Here is a 17,393-nt window from a genome sequence, read left to right as displayed (position 1 = left end):
TGCTAACTGACACGTGGTGCCTGACATTAGAACGCAGTAACTTCTCGCCCTTGCCTCTAGCCTTCCCCGGAGGCCTCCATCTGTTCCCCGTCGTCACGGTAACCGCCTGGGCCTTCCTCAGCTGGAAACTTTGAGTGACGACAGCAACTACGCCACTATCACGCGTCCCATTTGCCAGGTTAAAACATGGCCACCGCTGCAACACACCACCCAAGCTTCGCCCTAAATACCCGGGCCCGACCAGCCCTGGAGCCTACTCTAGGGCAGGAAAAAGAGGAACAGGTGCGCCAGTACAGCGAAGAAGATTTCTGGGAACGCCTCCGGATCCTTAGCTTCTCTGGCGTCTCTGGGAGGCACCAAATCGCCGCCCTATAGCGTCACTTCCGTCGACCCATGCGCCTAGGATTGGTAGTTGCGGACATCCAATCAGAATAGGTCCCGCCCCCACGCCCAGGAGGAGGTGGGTTTGAGACGGAAAGTCCCGCCCCACGGCGACGTGAGACGTCAGAGTCGCCATGGCCAGCTACCCCTACGGGCAGGTGAGTGTGTGAGGGGCGGGCGAATCCAAGTGGGTGCCTCGCCAAGTCCAGGCCCGGGATCCCTTGCTTCTCTTTCTCCCCGCCTCCTCCGCGCCTTTCCCACGCTGAGGTTGGCTTCAACGAGGTTTCGCGCAGGAGAGAAGGGAAAAGGGATGGTCGGTCGCGCCTGGCTCACGTCACGCAGGACTGCACGTCTGGGAGGTCGTGTCGCGCCCCCTTTGACGTCGTGCACGGGAAGATTTGGGGTTCTTGGACCCCACAGAGTCAGACTGGGCTTGGCCTGGGCCCCATATTTTCCCAGGATCCCGCTGGGGCCACAGGCGGGGTCATCAACGCCAACAGAACGTTTAGAGCACTGGTTCTGTCGGTATCTTTTGGGGAGTTGATAAAAGTACACCCTTGACGTACTGCATCTGAATAATCAGGAGAACCTGTGGGTTTAGCAGGCTGCGCAAACGAGCTTGTTCGACTACTGACTGAGTCCAACACTTCCATTTCACACACAGGAAAGCGAAACCCAAGGAGACATGGAATTTATTTGAAGTCACCAGGCAGTTAGGCAGCAGAGCCCGGAGCTGTCAGCAAATGCCTTTTCCCCACTTGCCAGCCCATCTTGATCCAGGCAAGAACACCACAGCAAGGCGATTCTGTGGCCAGAATCCGTTGTTGGCTAACAAGAGCGTTAGAGTAGTGAAGTGCAGTCTGGAGTCAGAGGAAGGTTCACACCTTGGCTCCATCACTTAAATAGTTTTGAGCCATTGAGCCCTTTCTGAGCTGAAGTTTCCTCCTCTGTAAAATAGGGCCAAATAATAGGATCTACTTCATAGAGCTGTTATGAAGAGTAATGGAGTGATGCTTGTAAAGCGTTTGGTACTATGAAGAGTGTGACAGGTGTTACCTTTTAGTACTTTGATTTTTACTAGATTCCTTGAAGGCCAGTGCTGGAAGGGCCCTCAGAAGAGTCCCTTCGTTTTAGCTCAGAGAGGGCTCCTGAGTTGCCTAAGATCACACTAATTTAGGAGATAAAACCCATGCAGGAAAAATTGGAAAACGAGGTCCCATGGGATATTGCTAAGCGCTGGGCTGAGGGTAATCACATATCAGAAGATGTGGCAAGAGCCCTCGTAGGGAGTGCAGCCCTGTACAGTTTTTGCACACAGTATTTGGACATCCGTTATCTCAATCATGAAGGCTCTGTAAGCAGGCTAGCAGGGATTATTCCCCCAATTTATAGCTGAGGAATAAGCCCAAAGAGGTTAAGTGGCTTGCCCAAGGTCACACATGGCAAGTGAGGGAGTGCCCATGCTAGAACTTAGAGTTTCTGTCATTGCATACTTAGCAGAGGCAGGAAGGAGAGAGGCCAGCCTGGGCTGGGGTTAGGAGGAAGTATAACCTAGCAGTGTTTCCCAAGCTCAGCTGCATTTGCTGAGGCTTGTGAATGTTAGTAAGTATTGCTAATAAAGGAGTATTCTGTGGTTAAATAACTTTGGGAAATACACTGTTAAATACAGCTTAATGAGTTTTGTTAACCTGTTAACCACAGGCCATCTCAGAATTCTTAATTTGTTAATAGACATTGTAAATTTGCCAGAGAGGCAAAATTTGCCAGAGAGGGATAGAATATGAAGTGTTTCTTAAACTTACTTAACTATGGAACCCCCCACCCCACTTATATGACATAAGTCTGGTCATATGTTGGTGACACTGGTATTCTTGAGGAACACAGTTTGGGAAAACATTGCCATAGTACTTTGTTTCTCAGTGGATGGTCTACATCAGAATCACCTAGGAGCTTGTTAAAAAAGCACATTTTGGGGTTCCACCTCAGACCTGTTCTGTACCCAGGAAAGGCCCATGCATCTACATTTTAATAAGCTTTTGGAGACAATTTGTATGCATCCTAGAAGCAGTGACTTGGAAATTAAGAGCCTGAACTTCCAGGTTAGACAGAACTGGGCTAGAATCCTAATTCTATTTAATAGTTATACACCCTTGGACAAATCATCTAAGGGCTCTGAGCCTCGGTTTCTTCACTTGTAAAGAGGGAGGAATAGTACTTCATAGGGCTGAAAAGAGGATGAAATATGATAAAGCCTGTAGGGAGCTTGGCGCATTGCTGATACCTAGTGTGTGCCAGAGCGTGGTGGCATAGCTCTTGCTGCTGGGGTCACTGTTATCATGCCGTGCTGCCTGGGCTTATGCTCAGTGAAATGTTGAAAAGGAGCACAGAGAGGAATGTGTCTCTAGTAGAGGAAGAAATGCTTGTCTCCCATCATACCTTCTTCGTTCCTCCTATCCAGCTCCTGGTCCACAGTGTTCCAAGAAAGGAAGTGGGTTGTCTGAAAGCATCCAAAGGCTTAGTCAGTGCTGCCTCCCCTCCACCCAGTACATAGCCCTGGAGGATTCCAGCCTCTTGTTAGGAGTCAAAACTCCTGTAATTTTCTGCTGCATCCTGCCCCAGGGTCCTCAAGCATGGACTGGGTGTTGGAGGAGTAAAACTCAAGTACCCTTTGTTCCTGTGGGGGAGCCAGCCTGATGGATTTCAGTGCTTAAGAGCTTGGTCTCTGAGGCCAGCGAGATTTGGCTTCAAATCCTTGCTCTGCCATTTCCTTGCAGAAATTTCTTGCAGAAGTCTGAGGCTCGGTTTCCCCCTTTTTAAAAATGGGGTGATAAGAGTACCTACCTCAAGGGTTACTGCAAAGATTAAATGAGATAATCCACATAAAGTGCTTGATATGGTGTTTTGGCATATAGTAAATACTCCAAGGGGAAGAGTGATACAGACACGTACGTTGTAGAATCTGTGCGATGAGTATTAAATGGGAGTAAGCGTCAGGCCAGCACAGGAGGGACCCCTAACTTAGTCTTGAGGGAAGGAAGTCTTGTTAAAGGAGGTGACATTTAAGCCAAAAACCGAATCTCCAGTAGGAGTTAGCTGGGTGAAGAAAGCCATGGTATTCCAGTGGAGGGAATAGTATTCACAAAGCCCGGAAGCAAGTAAGAGAGCCCAGTATTTTGGAAGAATTTAAGGAGATCAGTCTAGTTGTAGTGAAGAGGAGCGGGGGAAAGGGTAACAAGACCAGAAAGGCAAGCAAGGACCAGATCCTAAAGGGCATTATGTGCCTTTTTGAGGAGTGTGGACTTCATCCTGAGAGTTGTTGGGGAGCTCCTGAAGAGTTTTCTCCCATTCGTGCTTTGAGCTGTGACCGTGGGGCACTGTCACGGGGTGTTGAAGCAGGAGAGACAAGGCAGGAAGACCAGTTTCAAAGCTGTTGAAGTAATCTAGGTGAGAGAACAGTGACCTGGTGAACATGGAGCTGGGAGGTGGAAGTGAGAAAACTTGGTGCCTAATTGAGGTGACGGAGGAAAGGAAAGAGGAGGTGTCCAGGAGGGCATCAGGGTTTCCCTTCACTGCAGTGGGAACACAGAAGGAGGAATAGATTTGGAAGGTCCAGGAGGTTGTTGGATATGAGGTCTGCAGCTCATGAGAGATGAAGCTGGAGAGAAAGATTTTGGAGTGTCAGCACAGAGGTGGTAATTGAAGTCTTGGGACAGTTCTTGGCTCGCTGTTTATTGGCTGCAGATTTCTGGCCTTGAAATATTTTAAGAGGTTCTGCTGGTGAATGCCCAGACCACTCCTTCTGTAGTCTTGTGATTGTTTAACCCCTTAGAATGGGCTCTAACCTCCTCCAGCGGGCTGGGGGCTAGCTCCAGAGCACAGGCTTGTGTTTCCCCTCAGTACTCAGCATGGACCAAACTTTGACACCTCTGGGCTTCACAAGGGTCTTGGGGTAGAAGAATGAGCCCTCAGAGCCAAAAGAAAATGTAAGACTTTCTGAGTGGGTTATTTGGGAGGGGGTGAACTCCCCACCACTTGCGGGAAGGTAAACAGAGATTCCAGATGGTGCTGCAGAGATTCCATCATCGACTGAGAGGTTGGACTGGGAGGTCTTTGGGGTCTCTTACAATACTGTGGCTCTCGAATTGGGTCTAGGTGCGGGGGTGAAAACAGAATAAGATTCTTCTGAGTCTCCCTAATTTCTGGGCTTGAAGCCTCTGAAAGATGACCTAATCCAACCCTTTCCCCTTCAACCCCTTCCACTGTAGAAATCCATCATATCTGACACATATATTTAGGACAGTCTCTGGCACTAGCATGTGGTAGACACTCACTCATTTATTGGTGAACACCCAGAAGAGGGTAGAGTGGTGGAGTCATGCAGACCCTGTTTTGAAGCTTACCAGTTCTAGCTGCGTCATCACAGGCACATGATTAAACTCTGCACCTTAATTTTCTCATCTGTAAAATGGGGATCATAGCACTTACCTCATAGGACTGAGGATCAGTGAGAGCCTTAATAAAATGTTAATTGCCCCTTCCCCCCATCCAAATTTATCAAATGTAATTTGCAATCAGTAAAGACCTAGGGTTAGTTTTCTGTAAGGTTTTGGAAACCATGATTGCTGAACTCTTCCTGTCTTTTTTTTTTTTTTTTTTTTTTTGACAATCTTGTGTTTATCAGCAAGAAATGCTCTTGGAAAAACTCTTCAGAGGGTTGGCAAATGGCATGGAGTAGTATAAAAGAACATGGAATCAGGGACTCTGGTTTTCATTTCTGGTTCAGACATTTACTAACAACTCAGTGTCCCTGGGAACCCTCTTCCCCAGCCTGGATTCTTGTGGTTTTACTCTCTTCCCCCTCTGGTGCAAGCTAGAAACCTGAGTCATTCTAAACACTTCCCTTTCTTCACTGCCCCCTCCATCGCTTCTCTAACCTAATTAGTTGCCAAGTCATGTCTAGTCTATCTCTGAAATAGCTTCAGAATCCATCCCATTCTCTCTGAGTCTGCTGTCTGGTTCAAGCCCTGCCTGTCCAGCACCTGGGCTGCCGTCTCCCCCACTAGTTCATCCTTCACACCCAACGCTGCTTAGTTCTCTAAACAACGCCCGATCACGTTTCTTCCCTGTTGGAAACCCTTCTGTAGCGCTCTGTTTCCTCCGGCATAAAGCTCCAAATCTTTTGAGTGGTATTCATTTGTTCACATTTTTATGGCGGCTTGCCGGTGCCAGGCTCTGTGCTGGACCCTGGGCTACCGTGATCAATGAGGCCCACTGTCTGCCCCTGGGGAGCTCACTGCTGTGTGACAGAGAGAAACTGCTCTAAGATGCACCAGCTAACTGAAATGCAGCAGGACAGGTGATAAGGAGCATGTAAAGAGCTGCCTTTCTGAGTTCACTCTGTGTTCTTGCCCCAGCCCCCTGCTTTTTAGCCCACTCCCTGACTACTCCATGCTCACTCATAGGTCTGTGCGTTTGTCTTTCTTCTTCCGTCTGGAATGTCCTTTACTGCCTTCCTTTTGGAGAATGCCTGTGTATCCTTCAGTGCCAGTTCCAGTATTACTCCTGCCTCTTCCAGGAAGCCTTCCTTGACCCACTGCCTACATGTGTTAATTTGATTGCTCATTTATCATTTGACAAACAGAAACAATTCCTCTGCCCATGCCTTCTTAATAGCATTTAAGTAGATTTTTCTGATGACACTGATCAGATTGTATCATAATTATCTGGGGCTCCTCAAGGCCAGGCCCTGTTTAGTTTCGTGTCCCCTGGCCTAGCACAGAGCCTAACACAACATTGTTGCTCTGTAAATGCTTGCTGAATGAATGAAGTCTTTTTACAGTTGTGCACCTCAGTTTCTTCATCTGAAAATAGGCCTACTAATACCTTCCTTTTTTCTGTTGGAGGATTGTTGGCAGAATTTTGCCAGTAGCATTTGTATGTATGTGAAAGTGCTTTGTAAACTGTACACGTAAGGGCTTTAATGCAGGGCAGAAAGGAAAGGGTTTAGTTGCGGCCAGGCTGCACCAGACCCCTGGATTGTGATAGGACCAAGGTCAGAAGACCGGCCGGCAGCACTAGCTTGGTTGTCGTGGGGTTGTTTCCTGGGGGAAGGGCTGTGCCTCAGGTGTCGTAAGCCAGGAACAGTTAGTTGATGGCTTTGCTCACACGACTTCTTGTGGAGCAGCAACTTCCTGGCTTGGTGTCCAGCCTGTTCTTCGGGTGTGCCCAGACTCTGCAGAGTCCCCATCCCCTTATCTAGCCTACACTGGAATCCTGTGCCCTGTCGCTTAAGGAAAGAGCACCCTGGCAGGAGATGGTGGGAGTCAGTGGACTGGGATATGGACAGGGAGTGATCTGCCTCCGCCTTCAGCTCACAGTGTTTCTTAAGCCAGTCTCTTCCCCTCACCTGGCCTTAGTTTCCCGTCTGTAAACTGAAGGGGTTAGGTTGAAGAGGTCTTCTGGGCACCTCTCCCATCACACCTCTCCAGCTCCCTTGGGAGTCTTTATTCTTTAAGTCCTAATCCAAATGCTGCTTTCTCCTGGAAACCCTCCCCGGTTTCACTCTCCTTTGTGGTCCCATGGCACATGGCTTATGTGTCCATTTTAAACACCTGTTTCCTTATGCTGTTTTGTTAAATGTTACAGAGTGTGTTTCAGTGCCTCTCCTATTAACTGAGCTGCTTTGAACATTTCACTCTCCTTTATACACATCCCCCGCCCCAAGAGTTTACCTGGCCTAGGGCTTTGCTGATAGCAATAATAATAATTAATATAACAGTAGAGCTACGATTTATGCTGGACGCTGTTGTAAGAACTGTTTCTTGTATTAATGGTTTTCAAACTGCCTTTTGAATCACTGGGGGGTTTCTGCAGGGCTCACTCACAGCCTAGCAGGGGAGGGGCCTATGTGGTCAGGGCTCTGGGACTCCCACCTCCAACCAGAGCAACTTTCTCTTGCCAGTTTTTAAATATTTTTATTCATCAAAAGGTTCTTTAGGGAATTCCCTGGTGATCCAGTGGTTAGGATTCGGCGCCTTCACTGCCATAGCCCGGGTTCAGTCCCTGGTTGGGGAACTAACATCCTGCAAGCCGCGTGGCCAAAAAAAAAGGGGGGGGCGGATGGGGTTCTTTAGCTAAAAATTTAACTAACAAAATTCTGCTGTATACATTTCTTGTAGTCTGCAGAACAATTCAGTGAGGAAGGGATTATTATATTTTACTTGTGAGGAAACAGGCCACTGACCCATGGGCATGAGCTCAGCTGATGAGAGCAGAGTTTTGAATTGAGATTTGCCTGTGACTTCATTATCTGTGAAGGAGTCTTGCTACGAGCTGTGGCAGCTTCCAGGGCAGAAGAGGGTCCACGATGCTGAGTGGGGAAGGTGGAAGGGCGTGCTTCCTGCCCTCCCTCAAGAAGCCTCTCCTCCCCGAGCAAGCAGACTCTCTTGAGATGAAGTGTGACTTTGGCCTTAGCCTTGAGGGTAACTGTCCTGGAAGCTATCAAACGCAATTAAAAGAGGAAATCCAGGCTCGTACTGGCTAGGCCACCGGTGTGCCTTACAGGTTGATCTAAAACGTGTCCAGATGGTACCGTCCTCACAATGCTCGGAGCCGGGCGCAGTTGCTCTCTGTGCCCTTGAGCTCACTGCAGATGTGTGGAGGCTGTGGTCCACTAGGCCATTTAGGGAGATGGAGCCGAACACTCTGAGCCTCAGGGATCCCTGGCTAGTGGCGTGGGGACAGGGACAAGAGAGGGAGGAGTGCTCCCATGTATGCTCTACTGTTTACATGGCCTGGGCTTAGCAGCCAGGAGACCTGGATTCTGGCCCCAGCCCCTCCACACGGTTGTTGTGTGATTTTTCTGGACTTGAGTTTCCTCCTCCATAGAAGAGTCCTACTGTTAGTAGTTACTGGGTATTGAGTGCTTACTTTGTGCGAGGGCCTGTGTCAGAGCCCTTTACGTGACCGGCCTCATTTCATTCACATACTAACCTGGAGGTAGGCAGGCACTCTTAGAGCCAAGGATATTTAGGCTTAGAGAGGGTAAGTCATTAGACCAGTTAGTAAGTGGCAGACCGCAAGCTTGAACTGGTCTTTTTCACTCTTAACCATGGGCTATATTGCCTTAGGAATAGGGTCTTGCCTACCTGTCTCACAGAGCCATGAATGAGGCTGGGGAAATGGTTTTGCATCATGAGCTAGAGTAGGGTAAGGAAGACATGCTGTGGATGAATCCGTGCTCTAGATACATCATTTGTGACTGAAGAGGGTCAGGGGCATGGGCTGGAGATCACATTTGCACTGTGAATTCTGCGGATAGAGATGGGGGTACCACAGGGGTGGATTTGGAATTCAGTTTGATTAATTTCCCACTCATTCATACAATAAATATGTATTGAGCATCTGTTCTGCACTGGGGGCTGGGGATAAAGGGATAAAGTGGCAAACCAGACATGATACCAGCCCCTGTGGAGCCCCTTGGTGTGCAGGGAAGGGCAGCCAGGAGGGCAGGGTTCCAGCCCTACCTCTGCAGGTCAGTGGCAGTGTGACCTTGGGTAAGTTGTATCTCCTCCAGAAGCCTCAGGTTCCCCATCTGAGCAATGGGGTCATGATTCCAGTCCAGTTCAGCCTATAGGATCAGTTGAAAGAAAGGCAGTGGCAGTGCCTTATAACTGTAAAGTTCCATACTGTGGCTGGTTTCTGGCCCTGTCATTCTGACTGATATCTTGCTCTTCTTGCAGGGCTGCCCAGGAGCTGGAGGACAAGCACCCGGAGCCCCTCCGGGTAGCTACTACCCCGGACTCCCCCATGCTGGAGGGCAGTATGCTAGCGGGGTACCCCCTGGTGGCGGATATGGAGGAGGTCCTGCCCCTGGAGGGCCTTACGGACCACCAGCTGGTGGAGGGCCCTATGCACACCCCAACCCTGGGGGGCTCCCTTCTGGAACTCCAGGAGGACCGTATGGTGGTGCGGCCCCAGGGGGCCCCTATGGACCACCACCTCCAAATTCCTATGGTGCCCAGCATCCCGGGCCTTATGGACAGGGAACACCTCCTCCAGGTAAGTAGGGACCTTGGACTCCAAGTGCCTCTGACCTTGTTCTGAGTTATCTAGGGCCCTTCCTTGCCCTCCTTGTGGATGTGTAGGCAGCCTGGTCTCCGGCACCTTAGCATCTTGTCTCTAGCTTAGCTTGCATTAGTAGAATGAGAAGTCTGTTAGTTAGCTTTGCTGTGGTAACAACTCCTAAATCTCTGGCTTACAGTGGCAAATGTTTATTTCTGTTCCTTACTCACACTTATTTACTCTTGGTTACATGTCGGCAGCTGCAGGCTTGGCTGCTGAAGTTCTGCTCCACGTGTCTTTCCTTTCCAGGATCCAGGCTGGAGGAGCAGCCCCTATTTGGGATATACTGTTTTTGTGGCAGACAAAAAGAGTAAGAGAGCTAGCAGGAATGCACGATGTCCCCTAAAGCTTCTGCTTTGAAGTAGTTTATACCTCTTCCACTCACGTTTATTGGCCAAACCACATCCTCTGGTCAAGCCTGACATCAATAGGATGGGAATGGATACTCCTCTCACTGGAGGGGCTCTGCAGGCCGTCAGGCAGTGGAGAGGATGTACCATGCTCTTGCAGGGAAGCAGGGGAGGGAGTGGATTAGCAAATGATTGGAGATAATACTACAGTCTACCGTGGGGAGAAACCCCATTTCTGTGTAAGAGAGACTGACTGCTATATGTAGAAAGGTAAGATAGCATAGTTGTTGAAAGCTTGGGCTCTTGAGATCAGATCACTTACTGACCTGACCAAATGACGTCATCTCGTTAAGCCTCAGTGTCCACATCTGTAAAATGTGTAAATGTCACTACCTCACAAGTTTGTTAATAAAGATTAAATGAGAAGTTGCAGGTAAACGCTGGGCACAGGGTATGGCAAATGGGAGGGGCTTAGTAAACAGAGTTCTGTGAGAGGACTCATTCTGGAGCATTCTCAGCAACGAGGTATGTGGCATTTAATGTGATAGCAGATATGGCAAGGGCCGTACCACTGAAAGATGCCGAGGCAGGCAGGAGAGTGATGGGATGAGATAGGGGAAGGATAAAGAGCAGAGACTGTAAAGCTGAGGTACTGGACAAATGGGGGCTGGGGAGGGGGCTTGGCAGCTCAGTGGAGGCAGAGAATCTTAGGTGGGGCTTCAAGCTCAGTGAAGATTTCTGAATGATTTCAGACGGGGTTGGGGAAGGTGAGATCCCAGACCCCTGTGTCCTCCCAGGCTCATTCAATCAGCCTCTTCGCAGTGCTTGTTCCCAGGAGACCACACCAGCAGCGAGGCAGCCTGGAACCATTCTGGTGCACCTGAAGGGCCTCCAGGGAATGGTGCTGCTGGGAAGCTGTAGCATCTTAGCATACACACCCAGCAGGTGGCCGAGGAAGAGGCTCAGACCTTGGGGGTTCTAAACACTGTGAGCCAGTGGCATTTATCTTATCAGAGCTGGGGCTGCTGGCTGTTTGCTTTCAGCTCAGAAGCTTCCTGGTGGATTTCCTCCTCCTTTTAAAATTTTGTTTCGGAGCCTACATGAGGTCACTGCAGGGAAAGAAACCCCTGGCTGTGAGGCTTATCCCTCCAGGGCCTAAGGCCAGAGATAATGGGGCTGCAGTGGAGAGGAGAAATGTGCTTTAGTCTCTTAACTGCTCACCCTCTGCAGCTTCCTCTCTCCTCTCCAGTGCCGCCCGTGAGCCCCTGGAGCAGTGCTTCTTTTTCTTTTTTTAAAAAATATTTATTTATTTGGCTGTGCTAGGTCTTAGTCGCGGCACAGGGTATCTTCGTCGCAGCGTGCAGGATCTTTTTTTTCAATTGTGACATGCGTGTGGGATCTAGTTCCCTGACCAGGGATCAAACCCGGGCCCCTTGGGTTGGGAGCGCGGAGTCTTAGCCACTGGGCCACCAGGGAAGTCCCTGGAGCAGTGCTTCTTAAAGTATGATCCGTATATCGCCTGCAGTGGAGTCACCTGGAGGCCCCACTAACTTAACCCCGCTGAATACAGGGTCTAAATGTTGAACACCATGCTCTGCAAGAGAGGTTTGACCCTTAAAGGTGCCTCATTGCCCACAGGGAAGATCCTAAGGGCACTCGATTCCCAACGGGCCTTTCCAGACCCTCTCTCCCATCAACCCCAGACCCCTTGGAGTACTCTGAACACACTCTGTGCCTTTGCCACATGCTTTTTCTTTTCCCCATCGTAACTCTTAATCATCCTTTCAGACCCAGTTTAAATAGGCCTTCCTCCGCGAAAATGTGACTGCACACGTTCCAGGCCCTCTGTGAAAACTTTATTTTGCTGTTATCTCATTTAATCATCACAACAACCCTGGGAAGTAGGTCCATTTTAGAAATGGGGGAATCAGTACTCAGAGAATGAAACAATTCCTCTAAACCACACAGGCTAGTAAGGATCTTTGCTCTCTTTGCTTCCAGAGCCTGAGCTGTTCTATGCTGACTGCGCAGACCACATATTACAGAGACTCTCCTGCCTGTGGCTGTGACCTCCTCTCCGCCATGGCACAGCAACTGTTTTAGGAAGGAGGGTGGGGCCTGTCTGGATTTCCCATCCGAGGAGGTCAGACTAGTCCCTCAGTCAGGCAAACCTTTATCCTTCTGGCCTTACTTTGGGGACTGGACAGTGGTTTCTGTGCTGTCTCTGATACTTACATGTGTGAAGGAGCCCTCAGTCAACTCAGCAGGTTTACCAATACTGTGTAACTCTGGCTTTTTCCCAAGACGGTCTTCTGTGCTTCTCTGCTTTCATCTGTCACCTTCTCCCCTCACCCCCAGCCCACCCTGCATGTCTTTCCAAATGAATGATCCTTTCTTCCATCTGACGTACACATAAAGCTCCCAGACACACAAAGCCGTTTGAACCACAACAGCAACGCTAATAATCAGCAGGTATAAAGTGCTTGGATAGTGCCAGGTGTTGATCTGAGGGTTTTCATTTATTAATTGTATCTTTATAATAACCTTATGAAGTAGATGCTGTTGTGCTTGTCATTTCACAGATAAAAAAACTGAAACACAGAGAACTTCAATAACTTAACCAAGGCCGCACATGGGAGAGTTGGGACTTGAACCAGGAGGCCAATTCTAGCATGAATTGAGCACCTCCCCTTTCTGTGTCCGGCTCTGTGCTAGCCCCTGGGAATTCAGAGATGAGTTAGGCTGGGATCTTGCCCACAAGTTGCTCCAAGTGTAACCTGGAAAGAGTAGGAAAAAACATGTACACAGTGGAGTGATCAGGGCCATAGAGAGGAGTACAAAGGAGAGAGGAAGGAGGCCTGTCCAGGGATGGAAGAAGAGGAAAGGCTTTATAGAAGGAGCAGCATTTTATTTGGGTTTTGAAGGGTGGGTGGGAAATGGATGCAAAGAGATGAGGGAGAAGAGGGTATGAGACAGAGAGCACCTGGTGAGGTGAGTAAAGGCTTCATAGGGAGCTGTGAAGGTCTGGGTAGGACCACGTGTCTTACTTACTGCACCTAGGCTGGAACAGAGGCGGAGGGGGACAGAGTGGGGATAGAGTGACAGGTAGATGGGGGTAGACCACATTGTGGGGAAACTGGAATGCTGTTTTAGGGATGCTGGACTTTATTTTGTAGACAGTGGGGAGCCTTTGAAGAGTTTTGAGTTGAGGTGGGGGGAAATTGGTGAGAACAGTGGAATTTTACAAAGATTACTCCGCAACAAGTGCTAAGTGGTGGAGAGTCGCTGTCATGAGGATTTGGTTAGGATTTTGGGTTTGTTCCGCAGTCAGGTGAGAGGTGTCTGAATCAGGGCAGGTGCAGTAGGAACAGGGAGGAGTTGACACCTGTGTATGGAACTGGCAGCTCTAGGCAGCTCTTTGGGTGTGTGGGATGAGGACGTGTCACAGATGTCTGCAGGGAGGTTTGGAGATGGGGACAGGCATCGGAGGTGATGGGGAGGGAAGAGACGTGGAGCTCCGTGGCCACCCACATTCTGGTAGCTCTTGATAGAATATACCAGCTCTCCTGGTGCCAGAGATGGACCAGACCTGGTTCCCACCCCAGAGAGCTCCCTGCTGCCTGACTCTCCAAATGCTTGTCTCTGGGCTGTGCATGTTAGGTGCTCAGCAAACATTTTTGGGGAAGAGATGATCCCCCTTTTCAGAGAATTCTTAATCTGCCGGACAAGTCCTTGTTCCTTAGAAACTTAAAATCAACTAGAGAAGTGGCTGGAGCACCGTAGGAAAAACCTGAAGGATTTGTGGAGTAGAAATCAACCACAAATACTCGTGAGTTTACACAGAAGGTCCTCTTCCATTAGAGTAAGGATGTTGTCTTGATGGAAGACAGGGAGTGGGTAGGCAGATTTGTGAGACTTTTGGGGTAGCTGGGGGGCACTGAGGCTGACCCTTCCCAGCATTTCTGTGGATTGGTCTTGAGGCCTGCGTCTGACTCCCCTGGTTGGCACCCCTTCCTGCAGGTGGCACCCCTCCCAATGTGGATCCCGAGGCTTACTCCTGGTTCCAGTCAGTGGACTCCGATCACAGTGGCTATATCTCCATCAAGGAGCTGAAGCAGGCCCTGGTCAACTCCAACTGGTCCTCGTTCAACGACGAGACATGCCTCATGATGATAAGTGAGTCCTAGCCCTTCCTCATGGGCTCCGGCTGGGGCAGAGCCACCTCCTGTCTGACGGTAGGTGGGTGGGAGGCCATTCTGAGGAGAAATCTTTTGGCCAGGGAGGATTTCTCACAGGAAACTGGGTTCAAGGTGAGATCCCTTAGAGAGCTCTTTTCGTTAGCTCTTTGCTCAAGTTCTAGACCTTGCTGAATCATAGGCCAGCTCAGTGTCTCATTCTGCAGAATGGGACTCCCTGTCCTGGTGGGAGATGGCAGGGTGGGGGTCGGCTGCCAAGCCTGCGGAGAAGATGCAGTTCTGGCAGGGGTGGAGGCTGGTATCGTACTTGATGAGGGAGCATCTTGGGTACCGGCATCTGGGCCTCAGGCCTGTGGTTCTGTGGAGTGTCCTACTCCAGCCTGGGGAGAAGGGAGCCTCAGTGGTATCTGAGGACCCTTGGCCCTTAGTCTTGAAGCCTTCTTTCCCTCCCCCACCCAAGACATGTTTGACAAGACCAAGTCAGGCCACATTGATGTCTACGGCTTCTCAGCTCTGTGGAAGTGCATCCAGCAGTGGAAGAACCTCTTCCAGCAGTATGACCGGGACTGCTCGGGCTCCATTAGCTACACAGAGCTGCAGCAAGGTGAGGGCCTGGCAGGGACTCAGCGCACAGGCACAGCCGGATGTTTCTCTTTGCCCCCTAAGACAGAGCAAGGGGTTCTCTCTAGCCTCTGGCTACCACGTGTCCAACTGCACTGCAAAACGCTGCCCTCAGCACAGGCCCTCTCCCCACCCCTTCTGTGACCTGGCTGGGCCGTGAGCCCAGTCCAGGGCAGGGAAACGATCGGGGCTGGACTCTCTGGCGATGGGATTCCTGGCAGCACTAGGTGAGACAGGCGCAGCTGTCAGGGAGCCTTGGGGATGGAAATTCAGCAGCCGAGGGCACTTTGAGACTGGTCCATGTGGCTCGTGTGGCTCTTTCCTCTCTAGTTTCTAGCATGCAGAATGGAAAGAGCCCTGTAGAGGGGCTCAGAAAGGTGGCTTCTGTTGCCAGCCCTACTAGAAGGCAATCTCATTCCCAGCTTTGGGACCCAGACCACTCTAAAAGTTGCAGTTGGGTAAGATGACCTGAGGCCACAGCTCCAGGTCTGGTTCCAATTCTGACTCCAGAGGATGGTTGGTTAGTGTGGGGATGAGAACTGGACGGGGAGCTTTGCCACCTGAGAGGGAGAAAGGGCTCCCCACAGAACCCAGCCCCTCGCCCTGGCCATGGATTTCAATCCGACTAAGGAGCCTGGGGGCGGGAGCAGGGGGAAGGGGAGCTCCCTGGTGGAAGGGAAAGGAGGTGACCTGTTCTGAGCACCTACTCTGTTGTCAGGTAATGGTCCGGTGATGGATATTTGTAAGGGTGATATTATCACAGGAAAGCTAATATTTATTGAATGCTTGCTATGGGCCAGGTACTGTAATAAGCTTTTTTCATATATTACATCATTCTTTCTCTGCATGTGATCGGTACTGCTTCTTATTCCCCACGCTTAGATGAAGGATCTCTTATTATTACCCTTTTACAGGTGAGAAAACTGAGGCTTAGTCTAGGTGACTTGCCCAAGGGCCACATAGCAAAAGGGGAGCTGAGACTTTAGCCTGAGCTGGTAGATTATACAGAGAGGAAGAAGGAAGCATCCCAGGTGGAGGGACAGGAGGAGCAGCGTGGAGGCTGTGGGCTTGGAACTGCCCAGCAGCCTCGCCTGGGGAGATGGTGATGATTTTATAACTTTTAGCAAATAACACTTACTGGGTGCTTATTATGTGCCAGGCACTACACCAAATCCATTGCACGATCACCTCCTTTAATCCTTACTAGAACCTACAAGGTAAGTATTATCCCAATTTTAGAGATGATAAGACAGAGGATTAGCAAGGGTTAATAAGCAACTTGCAGAGGGGCAATCTCGACTCCAGAGCAGGCCCTCATAGCCTCACGCTGAGCCACCTCTCATGTGTGTCTGCTCGGGGCAGGGTGACCCGAGGGGGCTCAGGCTCCTGTCTGTAATAGAGACGAGTCAGAGATGAGCATGGACAGACTGGTGTCATTCTGGGACCCTGCGGGCCCCTAGTTGAACAGACAACAGAGACTTTGAGAAAGAGGGATGGGGGCCTTCCAGCCCAGGGGAGCATCCAGAGCCCCTGTGTGCTCCTGCCGTTTTGGACAGCCCCTCGGGACATCTGTCCTGTTTCTGCTTTGGTGCCAGTCCCCTTGAAGTTCCTGAACTGCTGTACTCCGTGGAGCTGGTTGATGGCGGTGCTCACGGCAGGTTTTTGTGTCTGCTCTGTGTGCCCCTCCTCTCCAGCTCTGTCCCAGATGGGCTACAATCTGAGCCCCCAGTTCACCCAGCTCCTGATCTCCCGCTACTGCCCGCGCTCTGCCAGTCCTGCCATGCAGCTAGATCGCTTCATCCAGGTGTGCACCCAGCTGCAGGTGCTGACTGAGGCCTTCCGGGAGAAGGACACAGCTGTGCAGGGCAACATTCGGCTCAGCTTCGAGGACTTCGTCACCATGACAGCTTCTCGGATGCTATGACCAGCCCATCTGTAAAGTGGGGAGTGCACCAAGGGACTTTTCCTGGCTCCTAGGGTGGGAGAAGCATGTGGGCCTCTCTTCATTTCCTGCCCTTCCTAGAAAAAGAATTCTCCCCTGCCTGATTCAGCATTGTTCACAAAGAGGGCTGGGAGTCTGCGTCATAGCCGCCAGGTAGTGGGGGCCTGGGCTGAGGCCACACAGGTAGGGGCCTGACCTAGGAGAGGACCGGAAATTGAATGTCCTTTTACATCCCTGAGTATTTAAATGGCACAGCCTTGCGCCAGGTGCCAGAGATGCTGGTCATTGCAATGGAGTTAGTGTCCAGTCAGCTGACTCCAGACTCTAGCTTTTCCTTCTGTGCCCTGACGCCAGCGGTAAGTGTTCATCAGCCTTTTAACCATTAGCACCTGTGTTCCCTCACCCATGCTGTCTTGTCAGATGAACCCAGTTTCTCCAAAATGGAATCTGACCAGGGTGAGAGATTTGCCCATGGGTCCAGCGGCTTGGATTCCACCCCCCACAAGTCCGTGTGTGTTGACTTCTAGCTGCCTGTTCAGGGAGCTTGGGCAGTCTGCTCTCTGGGCATCTTTGGCCAGGCTACCCCTCTGCAGCTTGGACCCCTCATACTTGCCTGCCATCCTCTGCTTGGCTTCAGTCCCCAGGGGACAAGTTGCTACCTCCCACTGCCAATGCTTTTTTTTTTTATTTGTGGTTGTTTTCATTTGGGGCCAAAAGTTTGGTGCAACTGTAAGCTTCAATACAAGAATAAAACTCTGGAGTTCCACATTTTCCACCACA

The 17,393-nt window shown here is 50.4% G+C and overlaps 1 protein-coding gene across 2 annotated transcripts; it reads left to right on the top strand.

Annotated features, from left to right (window-relative positions):
- Nucleotides 1-198: 198 nt before the first annotated feature.
- PEF1 (penta-EF-hand domain containing 1) lies at nucleotides 199-17,393 on the top strand. Of its 2 annotated transcripts, XM_067725220.1 has the most exons (5): nucleotides 219-539; nucleotides 9,123-9,441; nucleotides 13,875-14,030; nucleotides 14,511-14,654; nucleotides 16,366-17,393. In XM_067725220.1, the coding sequence occupies exons 1-5, from the start codon at nucleotides 516-518 to the stop codon at nucleotides 16,593-16,595; spliced, it is 873 nt and encodes a 290-aa protein (XP_067581321.1). In that variant the 5' UTR covers nucleotides 219-515; the 3' UTR covers nucleotides 16,596-17,393. The 2 variants fall into 2 exon arrangements, with proteins under 2 accessions (XP_067581323.1, XP_067581321.1); XM_067725222.1 differs by lacking the exon at nucleotides 14,511-14,654 and having other exon boundaries at nucleotides 199-539.

The sequence above is a fragment of the Pseudorca crassidens genome, chromosome 2 (assembly GCF_039906515.1).
Source record: "Pseudorca crassidens isolate mPseCra1 chromosome 2, mPseCra1.hap1, whole genome shotgun sequence".
NCBI classification, from domain to species: Eukaryota; Metazoa; Chordata; class Mammalia; order Artiodactyla; family Delphinidae; genus Pseudorca; species Pseudorca crassidens.
This window is presented reverse-complemented; position numbering and strand designations above follow the sequence as displayed.

What these genes read in the sequence shown, in the direction of transcription:
- PEF1 (XM_067725220.1), top strand. Translation starts at nt 516, where the DNA reads ATGGCCAGCTACCCCTACGGGCAG. An exon ending in GACATGCCTCATGATGATAA is followed by an intron (nt 14,031 to 14,510) that starts GTGAGTCCTAGC and finishes CCCCCACCCAAG; the next exon opens with ACATGTTTGACAAGACCAAG. An exon ending in CTACACAGAGCTGCAGCAAG is followed by an intron (nt 14,655 to 16,365) that starts GTGAGGGCCTGG and finishes CCTCCTCTCCAG; the next exon opens with CTCTGTCCCAGATGGGCTAC.